General features: G+C 39.3%; 1 protein-coding gene across 1 annotated transcript; it reads left to right on the top strand.

Annotated features, from left to right (window-relative positions):
* The first annotated feature begins 13,990 nt into the window (after positions 1-13,990).
* LOC121960081 lies at positions 13,991-16,108 on the top strand. The gene is made up of 8 exons (XM_042509681.1): positions 13,991-14,021; positions 14,134-14,252; positions 14,586-14,901; positions 15,006-15,088; positions 15,261-15,313; positions 15,513-15,552; positions 15,630-15,697; positions 15,798-16,108. The coding sequence occupies exons 2-8, from the start codon at positions 14,226-14,228 to the stop codon at positions 15,895-15,897; spliced, it is 687 nt and encodes a 228-aa protein (XP_042365615.1). The 5' UTR covers positions 13,991-14,021; positions 14,134-14,225; the 3' UTR covers positions 15,898-16,108.
* The last annotated feature ends 1,162 nt before the right edge of the window (positions 16,109-17,270 follow it).

Genomic DNA, 17,270 nt, shown 5'->3' with positions numbered 1-17,270 from the left:
AGGTGGCGCTATGATGATAACTCAATTGAGCCATGCAGATGTGTTCAGCCCAGGTCGGATGATGTTTGGCTGTGTTACAACAACTTCCTGTGTCATGGCGAAAAATCAAAGTTGGAAACCATGCCACGCACACATAGTGTGACGAAAACTCAATTTTTCAAATCAGCTGTTGTGTTACAGGTCTGAAGGTCTTAGAAACAACATTTGAAGTCAATTGGGTGAAATCTGTAGGAGATATACATCAAAGGAGAACACGTGATTTTCATGTCATTTCCTGTGGCCAGTAGGAGGGGCTATAAGAAATGGTAATGCTTATCATGTAGATGTGTTCAGGGTGGGACTGTCATCCAATATGTGAAGTTTGGTGAAGATTGGACCATGTCCCTCAGAGTTATAAACTACTTCCTGTTTACTTCCTGGTTCATGGCAAGACATGGAAATGTTTGGCCCACATGGTGTGATGAAAACTCAGGAATCTAATAACTTTTGATGTCCCAGGCCTTCTGAGAGGATATTTAAATTTTGAAGTCAATCGGATGTACGACTAGTTCAAAAAGTTATGACCCCTCTGAAAGGCCAAAAATGCACCAAAATTGCACTTTCAATTCAAAATGGCCAACTTCCTGTTGGGTTTATAGTATGGCTCCATATTGCGTTCGTCTTGGGGTGTTGCAAGTGCCTGACAATTTTTGTAGTTGTAGGTGCAACGGCCTTTGGGGGCTCCTCTGTAGAAAGTGTCTAGGGGGCGCTCATGAGCCATGTTTACCTATAGAATATCCACAAGTTCATCTTTGACAAGGCTGCAAAGTTTCATGAGTTTTCACGCATATTAAAGCCCTCTAAAAGCAAATTAATTTCAATGAATAATAATAATAATGATAATAATAATAACAATGATAATAATAATAATAATAACAATTAACGCTGCAAGCAGCGATGAACGGGCCCTCGCACCTCTGTGCATGTCAAGGCTACTCGCTGGACGCCGACTGATGCAACTGTGTCTCTCTGAGAAAGAGCAACACTGCACGCAGCAGTGAGGTAGTATTTCCTCCATGTAGTGCTAAGTCTGGAGATGAGCTAACTCACTTTAGCAGGTGTGTGCGTTGTGATTTGCCACTTACAATGCTGTTGTGAGCTTACTCACAGCACCAAATGTGGGAAAAAATGACAGTATATTTTTCCTTTTTCCTGATGATCTAAATAAGTAAATATAAATGTGTCTGTCATTGCTGCTTAAATATAACGCTGCAAAGGGGGTCTGAAAAATTGCTTAATACAATAAAGTCAGCTGGTTGGTAGTGCTCTCCTCCTGTACCCTGGAACCTGAGGTCATCTTGTTCGTTTGCAGAAAGATGAGGCCAATGTTTTTAAACAACAGTATGTACTTCAATGTTGCTTAACGTGAAAACACTCTGACAGACTGTATCACCGTCCACTGTTCTGCAACGCTCCCTGTCACAATGTCCTTGAGTGTTTAGAGTAGTTCAGCAATTAGGTAAGAAAGCACTTTGACTCTCTCTCTCTCTCTCTCTTTCTCTCTCTCTCTCTCTTTCTCTGTGTGTGTGTGTGTGTGTGTGTGTGTGTGTGGTAGAGTCGAACAATAGGTGAACAATGGAGTAAGACCTCTATCTAGTGGACAGCTATAGAAGGTAACTATTTCTAAAAACTCCCAGCATCATTTCCTGCATTATATGGTCTGTGAACAGAGTTTTCCTATCAGTGCATTTGGGAAAAATATGAGCCGAGGCTGATTTGCTCCATTTTTTCTGTGAAAGGCTTGTATCAGGTGATAATATGGGTGTATTGAAAAATCAGTCGGGCTCTAGCAATTTGTTTAGGTCATGGCTGCAAGAAGCTTTTTTGTAGGTCTTGGTCTTGTACACGTTTCCCAAGTTTCATTGATCTAGGTTTAACGGGCGGCTTCGTTAAAATTTTTGTAGGGGGCGCTGGAGAGCCATTTTGGCACATGAATGCAAAAAAATCATATGAGATATCACAATTTAGGATTTCTAATGTAAAAAAAAACACTTTCGGCGTGTTTTCGTGCATGCCTTGCCCCTCAAAAAGTGTTATCTGTTTTATGGCGAGTAGTGTGTTATCATTGCAACAGCATGTGATGAAATCACAAAAGTATTTTTTCACTGTATCATGAAAGTCTTTGCAGTATTATGACTGAATATGAGGTCCCTGGGGTTAACCTGCTCTCGGGGAAACATCACAGTGTAAAAAAGTAACTTCTTGTGACCACTAGGCGACGCTATAACTCTGATTCAGAATTGCACTGCAGGTGTCTTCAGGTATGTACTCTCATCAAATGTGTGAAATTTTGTTTGGCTCTGACCATCTGGGGTCAAGTTATGACAGTTTTTGATGTCATGTTGCAACATCAAAATTCGCCATGGCATCACGGATCCGCCATTCAACGAAAGTGCTCAATATTCATTTTCCATCATCACTAACATGTTAATGATTTTTTGACACAACTGAGATAAAAACTACTTCCTGTTTGGTGGTGAGACATGAAACTTCTTGGCCCCATAACTTCCACACCGTTAAATGAAATTAAAAATGGGTCGCAAACTAAACTTGGCCCCACCCAAAGACAGGATTTTGAAGTCAATCCAATGAAAACTGTAGGACTAGATGGATCTGGAAAACATCAGAAAATTGCAGACAAATTATTTTTCAATTTAAAATGGCGAACTTCCTGTTGGGTTTAGAGTACGGCTGACTTTTTTGTTTGTCTTGTGATGCTCTATACACTACCCAATTTTTGTATGTCTACATGAAACGGGCCAGAGGGGCTCCTTCATTGAAATCTGTTAGGTGGTGCTCTTGAGTCATTTTTTTAAGCTCATACTGGTAACCCATAAAATATAAAATTTTTGCCAGTGCTGATGTCTGTGCAAAATTTGGTGACTTTCTGAATATGTTAAAGCCCTCAAAAAACCAAGGGAGGCATCATGAAGGTCTTTTTTTTTTTTTTTTTTTTTAAACCTGTCCTGTTCGGCAGCTTAGGCATGCAGTATGAGAGGTCTGGATGCCTTGAGGTGCCATAACAGATTTGCTGTGCGAAGGAGGAGTCTGATATACTTCTTCCTGTTGCAGTCTGCACTGAGATTTATTGGCAAGGCTACCGGACAGTACAACGTTAGAGTGGATAGGGAGAGAGAAAAGAGAGAGGTTGGGGGACACAGAAGGCCACCCGCACCAGCGTGGCAGCCCAGACAGGGCCCAAGGGCCACCAATCCCCCAACCCCCCAGAGCACCCCCCACACCGAGGGGGCAGAGCCCCCGTACCCCTGCACACGGGAGCATGTAGGATTTATTAGTGTCCATATTGATGTTAGCGAGATCACCTAGCAAACAAAGTGAGGGGGAGGCAGGGATGGGGTGTCCTAGACATGTCGATAGGTCTTCACAAATCTTTTGCCAAAATTTGTTGACCGGTGTACAAAGCCAAACAGCATGCATATACGTATCTAATGGCCCATCTTGAACATCCTTTGTCCTGTGTAGTGTGTTCTGTGAAGAACCCTTGTACTGTTATGAGTTGTAAGTTGGCGCTTTGGGTCATTCTGAAGGTATTTGAATAAATTTGCATCCAAAAATTTGGGTCCTGTGTTGATGGATAAATCTTTCTCCCATTTGGAGATTGGAAAGAGAGACTGTAGATCTGTTTTTAAATAATAATAAATTAATTTTGGAAAGTAATTTTGGAGGTGAAAGCTTTAGAAAATCTGTTATTATTGGTGGCAGCTCTAAGTTCAATTGGCTAAGGTTAAACCTTGCCTGAATTATGGATTTAAACTGAAGATATTCCAGAAATTTGTTCTTAATACCATATAGTGCTACCAGCTCATTAAATGGGAATGAAGTTACTGCCTTGGAGGATATGCTCCAGATGTCTTATCCCTTTATCGTACCATGTTGTGAAGTTTATTGTTTTTTTTATTTCGCAGGATATCAGGATTGTTTCCAGGTGGGCGTATGTCTGCATGGCATGGGTGAAGACCTATTTATTTTAGAAATTCCCACCAGGCTGTTAGGGAAGTGCTAATATTAATGCTCTTAAATCAGCTATGTCTTTTGATAATGGGGACTGATAAATGGCAGGTCAGGGATTGGGTTTCTTTACAAAATGTCTGTTCAATATCTAACCATGCTTGATCTAGTGGACTTTTTGTAATCCATTTTAAGATATATTGTAGTCTATTGGCAAGGTAATAATTATAAAAATCTGGTCACTCCAAACCACTGTAATCTTTCCCCTTTTTGAAGAGTTTTTAAACTTATACGTGGTGGTTTAGTTTTCCATAGAAAGTTGGAAATGCTCGAGTCTAATGATTTGAACCAAGTTGGGCGGGGGGGGGGGGTCGAGAAAATACGGGGGGGGGGGGGGGTGAAGATGGAACCATTGAGAAAATATAGTTTTTTTTGGCAGGACCATCATTTTAACTGTTGCCACTCTTCCCATAAGCGATATGGGCAGATTCCTCCACCGAGTGAGATCATCCTCTATTGTTTTAAGTAGAGGAATGTGATTTAGCCGTGTCAGGTCAGACAGCCTGGCGGAAATGTTGATACCTAGTTATCTAATGTTTTCCCGATTGTAGTGAGGCGGTTGACCTACTCTTGAAGTCAGAGTTTATAGGTAGGACTGTTGATTTGTTCCAATTAATAGAGTAGTGCTGTTGTCTCAGAGAGAGAAGCTTGTGCATTTTGAAGGAAAAGTAGTACATCATCAGCATAAAGGCTTATCCTATGATTCACATTTGCTGTTTGAATCCCTTTGGTATTATTATTTTGCCGAATTGCAGCTGTGAGTGTTTTTCGATAAATATGGCAAAAAGGGATGGAGAGAGTGGGCAACCCTGCCTGGTGCCCCTTTGGAGATTGAAGCTTGGAGAAGTTTGATCATTTGTTCTGACACAAGCACTGGGTGAACTTTATAATATTTTGATCCAGAATAGAAAGTTATCCCCGAACCCAAATTTTTGTAATGTAGCAAAGAGAAATTTTCCAATTCACCCGGTCAAAAGCTTTTTTCAGCATCGTGAGACTATTATGGCTTCCTTATTCTGAATATTACAGTAGTCTATTAAACTGATTAGTCTGCGTGTGTTATTTGTAGAGTGTCTGCCCTTGATAAACCCAGTTTGGTGAGGATGTATTATGTGAGGTGTTATTTTTTCAATTCTTCTAGCCAGCGCTTTGCAAATGATTTTTAAATCTGCATTTATAAGTGATATAGGACGATAGCTAGATGGGAGTAATGGGTCTTTATCTGGTTTAAGGAGGAGGCTAATGTTTGCACGGTTCATGTTAGGGGGAGTATGGAAGTTTCCTTAATTTCGCAACCATTCTGTTGAAAATTGGTGCGAGCTTTGGCCAGAATTCTTTGTAGAATTCTGCAGGAAAACCATCGGGTCCTGGGGCTTTCTTGTTCGGCATATGCTGGAGGGCTTCATGAAGTTCTTCTATTGAAATAGTGACTCCAAAACCATGATCTGTTCATTATTTAATTTTGATAGTTCAACTGCACTTAAAAATGCATCTATGCTAGAGATTGATGGATTCATTTGTGATGAATACAGGTTTTTATAGAAATCCCTAAATGTGTTATTTATTTCTTCTGGGATACGGTTGTTTTCCCAGCAGAGTTCTTTATTGAGGAAATTGTTACTTTTTCTTTATTCTGTTTTAGTTGGTTTGCTAAGAGTCTACTGATTTGTTGCTGTGTTCAAAGTTCTCCAAGCGTAATCTCTGTAGCTGAAATTGTGTTTTTATGTCAAGTAATTCATTTAATTTCAGTTTTAAATTTTTTTTCAATTCACTCAACAAATGTTTATCTTGGCAAGTGGCATGAGCTGTCTCCAAAGCTTTAAAATTTGTTGTTCTAATTCTATTTCAAGTGCTTTCTCCTTTTTTTTCTTGTATGCGGAATAAGAAATTATTTTACCTCGCATGACTGCTTTTGCCGCCTCCCAAAGAACACAGGGGAGATGTCAGGCAGGTCGTTTGTTTCAGAGAATATTGTCCACTCTTTTTTAAAGAATTTAATAAAATCTGGGTCCTTAAACAATGATGTATTAAATTTCCAATGTCTAGATGGTGGTGTGACTGTTTTCTTAGTGATTGTCAGAGTGACTGGAGCGTGGTCGCTGATGGTGATATAGGGGTGAATCTGTGTGTCAGAAATGTCCATCATAATTGAGTTACTTGTTAAAAAGTAGTCTAAACTGGAATAAGAGTGGTGGACTGGTGAGAAGAAGGTGTATTCTTTGAGCGTGGGGTGACAACAGCGCCAAGCGTCATAGAGACCAAAATCACTCATGTATTGTTTTATTATATCACTTGATTGCCAGTGGTGATAACCACCTGCTCTGCTAAGTCTGTCTAATTCTGGATTGAATACCAAGTTGAAGTCCCCTCCCACTATAAGTGTTGTGTTCTGAGTGTGCCGAAAGTGCAGTGAAAAAGCTGTGAAAGAAGGAGGAGTCATCAACATTTGGACCATATATATTGGCAATGCATAACTCTGTATTATGTGTCGATATATTGATTATTATAAATCGTCCTTCTGGGTCTGTGGTAGTGTTATTGCAAGTGACATTTATTTTTTTTACTAATTAAAATAGCTATGCCTCTTTGTTTGGTATTATAGCTAGCTAAGTATGTGTGAGGAAACTGTGATGAACTAAGTTTATGATGTCCTACTTTGGATGTGTGAGTCTCCTGCAATAGAACAATGTCTGCTTGAAGGTTATTAAGGTTTCAAAAATTTTGAGTCTTTTTCATGTGACCTAACTCCACACACATTCCAAGTGACAAACCGTAACGTGTTCATATCTAAATAACTTATTGAGTATAAATTGTAATTTAAATAAGTGGAGGTGTGCATGTGTGTGTGTGTGTGTTGTGTGTGTGTGTGTGTGTGTTTGATGTGTGCAGCTGCCTTTCTGAAGAACCTGCATAAACAAGTTGTTGTATATGTGTTTTCTTGTGTGTGGGGCGTGTGTATGTCTGTGACAAGTGTATCCTTGTAAAATATGTGGTAGAACTGAACATCATTGAAACAATAGATTTAAGCATAAGTGGTGACCCATTACAACAACTACAACAGGGAACAAAACAAACAGAACAGGTCACACAAATACACAGAGTAACAGTCTGGGAGGAAAACAGTACATTATGAGACGTGCACTGTGATTTTAGTTAATAAAGGCCCAAAAGGAAATTAGTGGAGGAACTGTTCTGTAACAATGTTCTGTATTACTCTATTTGGCTCTACTGACGTGCATTCAGTAGAGCCAAGGAGTGACTTCTGGATCATGGAACAGCTGTCATCATCATGAAGGTCTTACTGGTTTTGTCACCAGTTTTGAAGTCAATCAGATAAAATCTGTAGGAGCAGTCCATCAAAGAAGGAAGCAATTAATTTCCATGACATTTCATGTTGCCAGTAGGGGGGCACTAAAAGTAATGGTAATGGTTGTAATGTAGATGTGTTCAGGGCAAGGCTGTCATCAAACAGTTTGGTGCAGATTGGACCATGTCCCTCAATTATAAACTACTTCCTGGTTTAATGGTGAGACATGGAAATGATTGGCCCAGTAACAACCACACAATGTGATGAAAACTCACAAATGTAATAACTTTTGATGTCCAGGGCCTTCTGACAGGATTTCTAAATTCTGAAGTAAATCAGATGAAATCTGTAGGAGAAGATGGAAAAATTGCAAGCCCTGAAAATGGCCAAAAACACACCAAAATTGCACATTCAATTCAAAATGGCCAACTTCCTGTTGGGTTTAGGGTATGGGTCCAAGAGGCTTTTTTGTAGGTCTTGGGCTGTTACACATGCCTCCCAAGTTTTGTAGCTCTAGGTGAAATGTACTGCAGGGGCTGCTTCGTTGAAATCTGTAGGGGTGCTACAGAGCCATTTTGGCACATAAGTGCAAAAAAAATCATATCAAATATCACATTTTAGGACTTCTGATGTGTGTGCTCGGTTTGGTGAGTTTTTGTAAATGCCATGCCTCTCAAAAAGAGCTTCAATTTTTTATAGCGAATATTGCATAACTTTGGCAACAGCATTTGATGAAAACGCAAAAGTGTAATTCCTGTGCAGCATGAAGGTCTTTCCAGTATTCTAATTGGATATGAGGTCAATTAAGTTTACCTGCTACAGGGGAAAAATCAAAGAGTATTGTAAAGATCTGACCATCTGGGGCGAAGTTACAACAGTTTCTGATGTCATGTTTTGAAACATCGAATTGTCCCCCCCGACTTCGGTAATGCCTTTCAACAAAAACTCTCAATATTCATTTTCAAGCATTATCAACGTCTTTAAGATTTTTTGAGACCATTTTGACATCAACTGAGTCAACCTGCTAGGAACTGGACATCTTACTGTAAAACTTTGCCTTTCTTGAGCCAATAGGTGGCGCTCTCATTATCACTTAAAATTGTCATATAGATGTATTTAGGGTGGGACTCCTATCAAACGTGAGGTTTGGGTCATATTGGACCATTTACAGCAGAGTTACATACCATTTTCTGTTTACTTCCTGATTCATGGCAGAACATGCAAATTAGATGCCTCATACAGATCACAAGGTGTGATGAAAACTCATGATTTGAGTAACTTTTGCTTTCAAAGGTCTTATGAAGGTAGCCATAACATTTGAAGTCAACCTGAAGAAAGGTCTAGGACAAGTTTCCAAGATTACAACCCCCAAAAATGACCAAAAATACACCAAAATTACAACTTCAAGAGGGTCCTCGCACCGTTAGGTGCTCTGGCTCTAATAATAATAATAATTCCTTCAGTTTCAAGAGAGTACTCGCACCGACCAGTGCTGGGGCCCTAATAATAACAATTAAAGCTGCAAGCAGCAATGACCGGGCCCTGGCACCTCCACGCATGCTGGGGCTACTTGCTGGACACCGACTGATGCGGCCGTATCTCTCTGGGAAGGGCAACACTGCACGCAGCAGTGAATTAGTGTTTCCTTCTTGTAGTACCAAGGCTGGAGCTGTGCTAAGTAACTTCAGCAGGTATGGTTGCGTGTGAGTTGTGATCTGTCACTTACAGAGCTGTTGCAGGTTTACTCACAGCAAAAAGCATGGGAAAAAATGACAGTATATTTCTCCAATAAGTCCCTAAATGTGTTTCTTGTTGCTACTTAAATATAATGCTGCTGAGAGATTCTGAAAAATTGCCAAGTACAATAAAGTCAGCATGTTCGTAGTGCTCTCCTCCTGTACCCTGAAACCTTAGATCATCTTCTTGTTCATTTGCAGGCAGATGAGGCCATTGTTTTTTAACATAACAGTATGTACTTCAATGTTGCTTACCATATAAAAACTCTGACTGATTGCACCACCATCCACTGTTCTGCAACGCTCTCTGTCACAATGTCCTTGAGTGTTTAGAGTACTTTAACAATGAAGTAAGAGAGCACTTTGACTCTCTCTCTCTCTCTCTCTCTCTCTCTCTCTCTCTCTCTCTCTCTTTCTCTCTCTTTCTGTGTGTGTGTGTGTGTGTGGAAGAGTCAAACAATGGGTTAACAATGGAGTAAGAGCTCTAGCTAGTGGGCAGCTATAGAACAATATAGCAACTATTTCTAAAAAACCCTCAGCATCATTTCCTGCATTATACGGTCTGTGAACAGAGTTTCCTACCATTCGGTGCTCAGGCCCTAATAATAATAATAATAATAATAATAATAATAATAATAATAATAATAATAATAATAATAAATAATATAATAAAAATAAACGTACCAATTACAATAGGGTTCTCGCACTGTTCAGTGCTCGGGCCCTAATAATAACCCTTTGGATTTCAAAAGGTCCTTGCACCCTTCGGTGCTCGGCCTTTATAATCCCCTGTTCAGATTAATCCTTTGGATTACAATGGGGTCCTCTCACCTTCGGTGCTCGGGCCCTAACAATAATAATAAACGGACCAATTACAATAGGGTCGTCCGTTCGGTGCTCGGGCACTCATAATAATCCTTTGCATTTCAATAGGGTCCTCGCATCCTTCGGTGCTCAGGCCCTAATAATAAATGAATCATTTACAATAGGGTCCTCGCACCGTTCATTGCTCGGGCCTGATAATGCCTACGGTTTCAATAGGGTCCTCGCACCCTTCGTTGCTCAGGCCCTAATAATAAGGATTCCTTCAGTTACAATAGGGTCCTCGCTCCGGCCCTAATAATTCCAAGGATTTCAAGAGGTCCTCGCACCCTTCGGTGCTCGGGCCCTAATAATCCTTTGGATTACAAAAGGGTCCTCGCACCCTCGGTGCTTGGGCCCTAATAATCCTTTGGATTACAATAGGGTCCTTGCACCCTCGGTGCTCGGGGCCTTGAAATAATAATAAACGGACCAATTACAATAGGGTCCTCCGTTCAGTGCTCAGGCCCTAATGATAATAATAACCGGACCAATTACAATAGGGTCCTCCGTTTGGTGCACGGGCCCTAATAATTTCTTCAGTTTCAAGACGTTCTTCGCACTGTTCAGTGCTCAAGCCCTAATAATAATAATTCCTTCCGTTTCAATAGGGCCCTCGCGGCCACCCTGCGGTCGGTACTCGGGCCCTAATAATAATTCCTTGGATTTCAAAAGGGTCCTCGCACTCAGTCAGTGCCCGGGTCCTAATGATTCCACGGATTTCAATACGGTCCTCACACCACTCGGTGCTTGGGCCCTAATAAGGATCAACTGGCCCCCACTTTTATCTTATGAGACCAATGTGATTGATCGTAATGAGAAATTCTAGGGATTAGGACCTTGCCATGAATCAGACATATACTTTTTCAGGAACTTTCTCAAGAACAAATTAAAAAAAAAAAAAAACCCTAAAGATGAGCTGAAATAACCAGCCATGTCTTGGCCTGGATATTCACTTACCATATCTCCCAAAATGTTGGCTGTTGCCCCCTGATTGTGGTCAGGTAGCTGATGGATTCCAAGATTGGCTTTATGCTGACATGGCTGACTCACTTTGAATCGCATGATTTCTCAAGTAAAAGTAAAGATTAATTACATTAAGTTTCATTAAACATCCAATGACAACAGAGAAATATGATTATTTGTGATGTGATGGGGGACACCGTCTGTAGAGCAAATGCTAAATTACAGCCAGGAGATGGTTTATTTAGCTTAGGGGGGGGTGGGGTTTCTGTGTAAATTGTAAATGAAAATGCAATGATAAGCAAATTCATTTTGACCTATATATAATTAAATACAACAAAGACAAGACATTTAATGCTAAAACAGATAAAGTTTATATATATATATACACTCCTGAATTAGATGCCTGTACCACATGTCAAGGAAGTAGGTATCTAAGGCCATGTCCACACCGAGACGGAACCGATTTATTTCTTTTTTGTTTTAAAAAAAATTTTCCGTAAACACCAAATCGTCACAAGAAATGTGTGTGTCCACTACACAAACATCACATAATGTCAGAAGATGGTCTTGAAGAGGAGTAAGGGACTTCAGAAGTAAAGAAAAGTCAGGTTGTTGGAGCATATGAGCAACAAGCTAATTTGGCGCAATACCTGGTTGAGCCAGCAGAGGTCACCGTTACTCTACTTACCAGCAGAGAAAGTGGCCAGAACAAAGTAAATATGGAAGGATTACACCCTCCACCAAGTCTTCAACTGACAGGTAATGTGGCTGAAATTCAAAATTCAGACAACATTTTGAATTATACCTGGCTGCAATTGGAGCTGATGAAAAGAGTGAAAAAAATGAAAGCATCCGTGTTTCTGCAGGAAGCACTGAAGATTAACAATAACTTCACATTTGATGCTGAAGAAGACAAAATGAAGCTGAAAAAAATAATTGAGAGTTTGGAGGACTGACAGACTCATTAATAAAGGACAGGCTTGTGTGTGGGATTCCAGACAGTTATCATAGAGAGCCTGTTAAGAGAGCAGGATTTGGATATGCCAAAGCATTAATGCTGTGCAGGGCAGCAGAGACAGTTAAAACACAAGCAAAGGAACTGTTCAGTGAAACACGCGGTGTGGATAGTGTGTGAAAGGACACGCAGAAAACAATGAAAATGAAGAGTTACACTTCTGAGACAAAAAATGGAAGAAAGACACGGAAAAGAAAGAAAAACTGAGAGTCATGGCAGAACATGTGGGTGATGTGGGACTCAGCATCCTCCAAAAAATGCCAGCATATGGTAAGTATGCAAAAAATGCAACAGAAACAGTCATTTCGCTTAGTGCTGTAAAACTCAAACAAACCAAAGTAAAGTACATGCACTGAATGAGTGAATCAGATGAATTGTATGTAGATTTGGTAACTAAGAATAAAACAGACAAAGAAGACTGGTTGATGAGACTGACAATTAATGACATTCATCCTGAACTGAAACTGGATACCGAACCTCAAGCTAAAGTGATATCAGAGACTGTATTCAAGAAAATCAGAACCAGACCTAAACTCCATGCAACAAATATGAAAGCTAGTGGATACTCTGGTGCAGAAATAGCAGTGAAAGGGAAATGCATTGTAAATGTGACAAAGAACAGACAGCATGCACTGGCATTCATAGTTGTGACCAAGCTAAACTAGGTTTATCTGCCTGTGTGAGACTGAACCTGGTACGCAGAGTGGTTGAAAGTGAAGAAGACACAGACTATTTATATACTCATGACGGAATACAGTGACTTGTTTCAAGGACTTGGTTGTCTCCCTGGAGAACATACAATCAGAGTGGATAAAAATCCGATCCTTTGTTTTGACATAAAAAGAACAGAAAGCCCAGAGTCTGCATGGATCCACGAGATCTAAACATATTGTGACCAGAAGGGAAGGTAGGTAGGACTCAGTCTACCTAGAGTACCCAACCATTTATAAAACAGACTTGTTAAGAGAAAAATGACAGAGACATGGCTTAAAGTGCAAATAATTGAATGATTTATTTAACGGTTGTGGTTGTAAATTGCTGTTAAAAATGATATTAAGAGGTGCATAAAAAAGTCAAAGTTCAAGTTAAAATGTTACAAGGCTCCAAAATGGCAGATTAAAAAAAAGGTTTAAAACAAATGTTGCGAGGGGCTTAAAACTATGCTGGCTCTGGGTAGTAATATAAAGTATAAAATGTAAAAAAAAAAAAATGTATGTGCGTGCACGAAGGCAGACCGTGAGGAGTTGGATCCCAAAAAAGAAAGAGCACAAAAGACACACACAAAAAAAGCTAAAACTAGTTTCACCACACGTGCTACCCTCAAATACACAACACAACACAAAACACCCTTACCCTAAAGTGACAAAGCACCACACCATGGGCCTGCTCAACACACAGTGCTGCTGGGAAAAATACAGTAAAAAAAAATAAACAAAAACGGCATACACAGCACAGCAATAAAACCACAACCTTGGAGTGTAATGCAGTGGTTTTTACCTCACAAGCGCTAAAAACAGCAGAAATAAAAGAGCAGGATAAAATCAGCTGAACTATAGACATAAAAGAAAAATACTAAAACAGTAGCAGGCCACTCCTAATCAGACATCAGTCTGCTCTCCTCCTCAGCTATGCCACAAACAATAGTATTAAAATATGTGCCAGTTATTTAATTTAGAATTTACAGAGAATATTACGGTGGCCGGGAGGTGCTAACCAACATTACAAAATATGAGACAATTTAACATTTTGGAAAACAAATTAACAAAGCGTGAAACACATTTACAAGTGCCGAGACAAATTTACATTTCAGAAAACAAATTAGCAAATACAATCTACCGGAAAGGGAACGTCCCAAATACGGGGTTGACCCGGAAGTGATAGAGTGTTGATATTTTCAATGGACGGAGATGGACAGAGACCGAGTCATGTTTTGCCCGTTTTGTGGCAAACACATGAGCCAATTAACACGGTTTTGTTTTTCGTGTGGTCGGTCGTTAGAGTTTTTAAATGGCGCCGACCAGACGGAAAAGAACAGGGGACATCTCAACAGCGGACAACGCTAAACAAAGTAAGTGCAGCATAACGCTAGCTATCTTAAGTCTGTGAATGAAAGTGAATAGTGCTATTGGTTAGCGCTGCTAACTTTCTATTTTGAAACGGAACATTGTTTATTTAAGCAGAAAAACCTTGCTCATCATACAAACAGTTCCTGGAGTACAGAAGCTCAAAGTCCAAAGAGCGTCAGTCTTTTAACTATGGGCCGAATGGAAGAATGGCAAAGGACAGAAAACACGTCCAGGTAAGTTGCACTGACTGTCTTAGTACTTATCAGTACTCGACTAGCGTTATCTGACTCGAGATGACTCCGAAGTGGATCAGTATCATAGTTGACTCATCACACAGATTGAATCAAGTTAAAAAAAAAATATATATATATATTATCTTTTTGTCGCATCTGAGTGTATAGACATGTTTGGCTCACTGTGAAACTGTGGTGGCACAAATTAGACCATGGAGGGACACCACTTTCTGCATAATTTATGGGAAACACTGATGTATATATGACAGTATAATCTTTTATTTTACCTGTGCATAATACATGAAATTAATCTTATCTTTGTTATTTTACTAGATAAACATTGGATTGATGGTGCCAAATGGAACTGATGGAACTGCTCTGAAACCTCTAAGAGGGAAAACACTCCCGTTATTTGTAGACCCAGAAGTAGCAGCATCTGATATACTGAAACAAGCTGTCCAGAAAATGAGAACATTTAACAAGGACATGCAAGAAGGACCGTGCGTCCTTTTGTATCCAGACTGCTCAGAGGTGGTCCATGTGCCTGGGTCAGAAAAGCCATTCAAATTGGCAGAGTATAAAAAGGAACTAGGAAAGCCATATTCCAGGATCACCTTTTTCATCTGCCTAGAAACACACTTTCAAGGAGGTTAGTGGATCTCATGATTCAATATTTTCCACATATTTTAGATACTCTACTGTAGGATACATGTGCAGTATCCACATGATCTGTTGAATTTTCTGTTTTTACAGCAGTGGATGATACCTCAGACTCTGATTCTGAAATTGTCATTGCATTAAGGAGCACAGCTGAATTCAATCGAGCAGACACTGTGGTACATCAATTATTTATTTATTGTTTTAATACTTATTTATGTATCAATGTATTTATTGATTTATCTATGTCAATACAAACAACCTTTCACCAGTGATAAGTACTGTATGTAGTAAGGGAACAATTATGGAAGCTATTACAAATTGCTGATAAATTTATGCATTTCCTCTCAGGTTTTTGAACCACAAAACCAGAGTACTCCCAAACACAAATCTAAAGAAGAAAGGTAAGGACATTTTGGCATCTAGCCCTTGTCAGGGATAAATAAATGAATAACATATTTAATGAGATGGCTTTTCTAGTGCTAATCAACCAATAGGAATCTTGGCTGTATTCATTATAGTCTACATTATTTGATGACTATTGTAGGCCTGAAGGACAGTACTAATTAATTTAATAATTTTGTAATTTTTATCATGTTTCAGAGATGCACCAGGACATTCAGCAACAATTCAGCCTGGACAGGTAATAAGGCAGACTGCAGCAGCCTGATGTTTCTTACTTTCAGTGTTGTTGTTTTGACATTTTAATTTGTTTTTCAGATAGTAATATCTGATACTGATGATATGGATCCACCTGAAACAAATCCAGACAAGACTTCTTGCTACAGGTAAGCCAAAAATCAGTGACTCAAATAATTTTAATTTAACTCATGGGGAAGAAATTTGTTAGTAAGATGTTTTAACATGGAAGTTGTAATTTCCCAACAGTAAATACACAGACCTGTATGCACCAGGTGTGGAGGAAGAGGAGGAGGAGGAGGAGCTGGTTGCAGTCAATGTGGAGAATTTCCAACACACAGCAGTGTAAAATGAGCTTTTGACAGTGGCATTCTAGTGTTTTCATTGTGCAGTATTTCTGGCATTTAAATAATTTTTGTAAAAGTGGCAAATTGTGCACTGGCTGAAATATCTATTAATTAGATCACTTTTGTCATTACAGGGGAGATGAACATTACACTACCTGACATTGTGGCAAACATGTCACTTCCTATTGATCACAAAAGAGTCAGCAGGTTCAACATCTCAAGGGCTAATGTTTGGGATGGAGCAGTCAGAGTTTCAAGCGTACAACATATTCTGACAACTGTGACATGCTGGTCAGATTTACTGATGATGCTGGAGTTCCTGAGGAGGGAATTGACACAGGTGGTCCAAGACGAGAGTTTTTAACTCTGCTAATGAAACACCTGAAAGACCGGCCCATTTTTGATGGACCAGAAGGACATCGGTTCTTGGTCTACAATGCAAATGGTATGCATAGGGTTGGATGTGTACTATACTAATGTTTGGTTAATGATCATTAAACATATATTTACCATGGCATATGCTTTTTTCCGCAGTATCTTAAAGTATATAGTGTTTGTTTTTGTTTTCAATTTTGCAATATGAATTCAGTCACAGCTGTTAGGAGGATGAATACTACCTGGCAGGAAAGATGATCGCAGTGTCAGTTGTACATGGAGGTCCAGGACCCCATTTCCTGTCAGAAGATCTTGTACATTATCTTGCTGGTCAGCCTTCGTTCAAATCAACAGTTAATTTAATAACTGATGAAGAAATAGGGAAAGCTTTGCAAGAGGTGAGAACAGCATAAGGCTACAGTGTGGTAGGGCAGAGTTTTACATCCTGCAGTGTCTTAAGATAATGTTTACTTCCAGTATTGCATACACAGAATTGGCTTCATTTATTAGTTTTTTTTTTTTTGTTTGTTTTTTTTTTTTTTTTTTTAGATTTTCAAACTTCTATTTATTCAATTTTATGACAAAAGTATAAACAGTAAACAAAGAAAAACAGTCAAAAATTACAAAAATGCTACAAGACTGGTTTATGTAAAATATACTTGTGCAGCATCAATAGCACACTGAAGTAATATATTTCACTTGTACCACAGCTCATATTGTGTAGTAAACAGTTAGTATGTGAGTGAAGAATATTATTCCTTTTCAATTAGAGAAAAAGGGAAGACAGGCAGAAAAAAGCAAAGCAAAACAAAACAAAAAGTGACAAATATCCATCATGTTATGTATTTAAGTCCAAATTATAGTCACTCCCAAAAGTTCCAGTGGCTTCCTCCACTTCTGCAGGAAAATATGAGTCCTTTTGTTAATACAGTGTTCAAGTTTTACTAGTATCACGACTTCGGAGATCAGTGATTTCCACAGACGAATGGAAGGGGGGTCT

The sequence above is a fragment of the Plectropomus leopardus genome, chromosome 20, assembly GCF_008729295.1.
Source record: "Plectropomus leopardus isolate mb chromosome 20, YSFRI_Pleo_2.0, whole genome shotgun sequence".
Taxonomy (NCBI): Eukaryota; Metazoa; Chordata; class Actinopteri; order Perciformes; family Serranidae; genus Plectropomus; species Plectropomus leopardus.
This window is presented reverse-complemented; position numbering and strand designations above follow the sequence as displayed.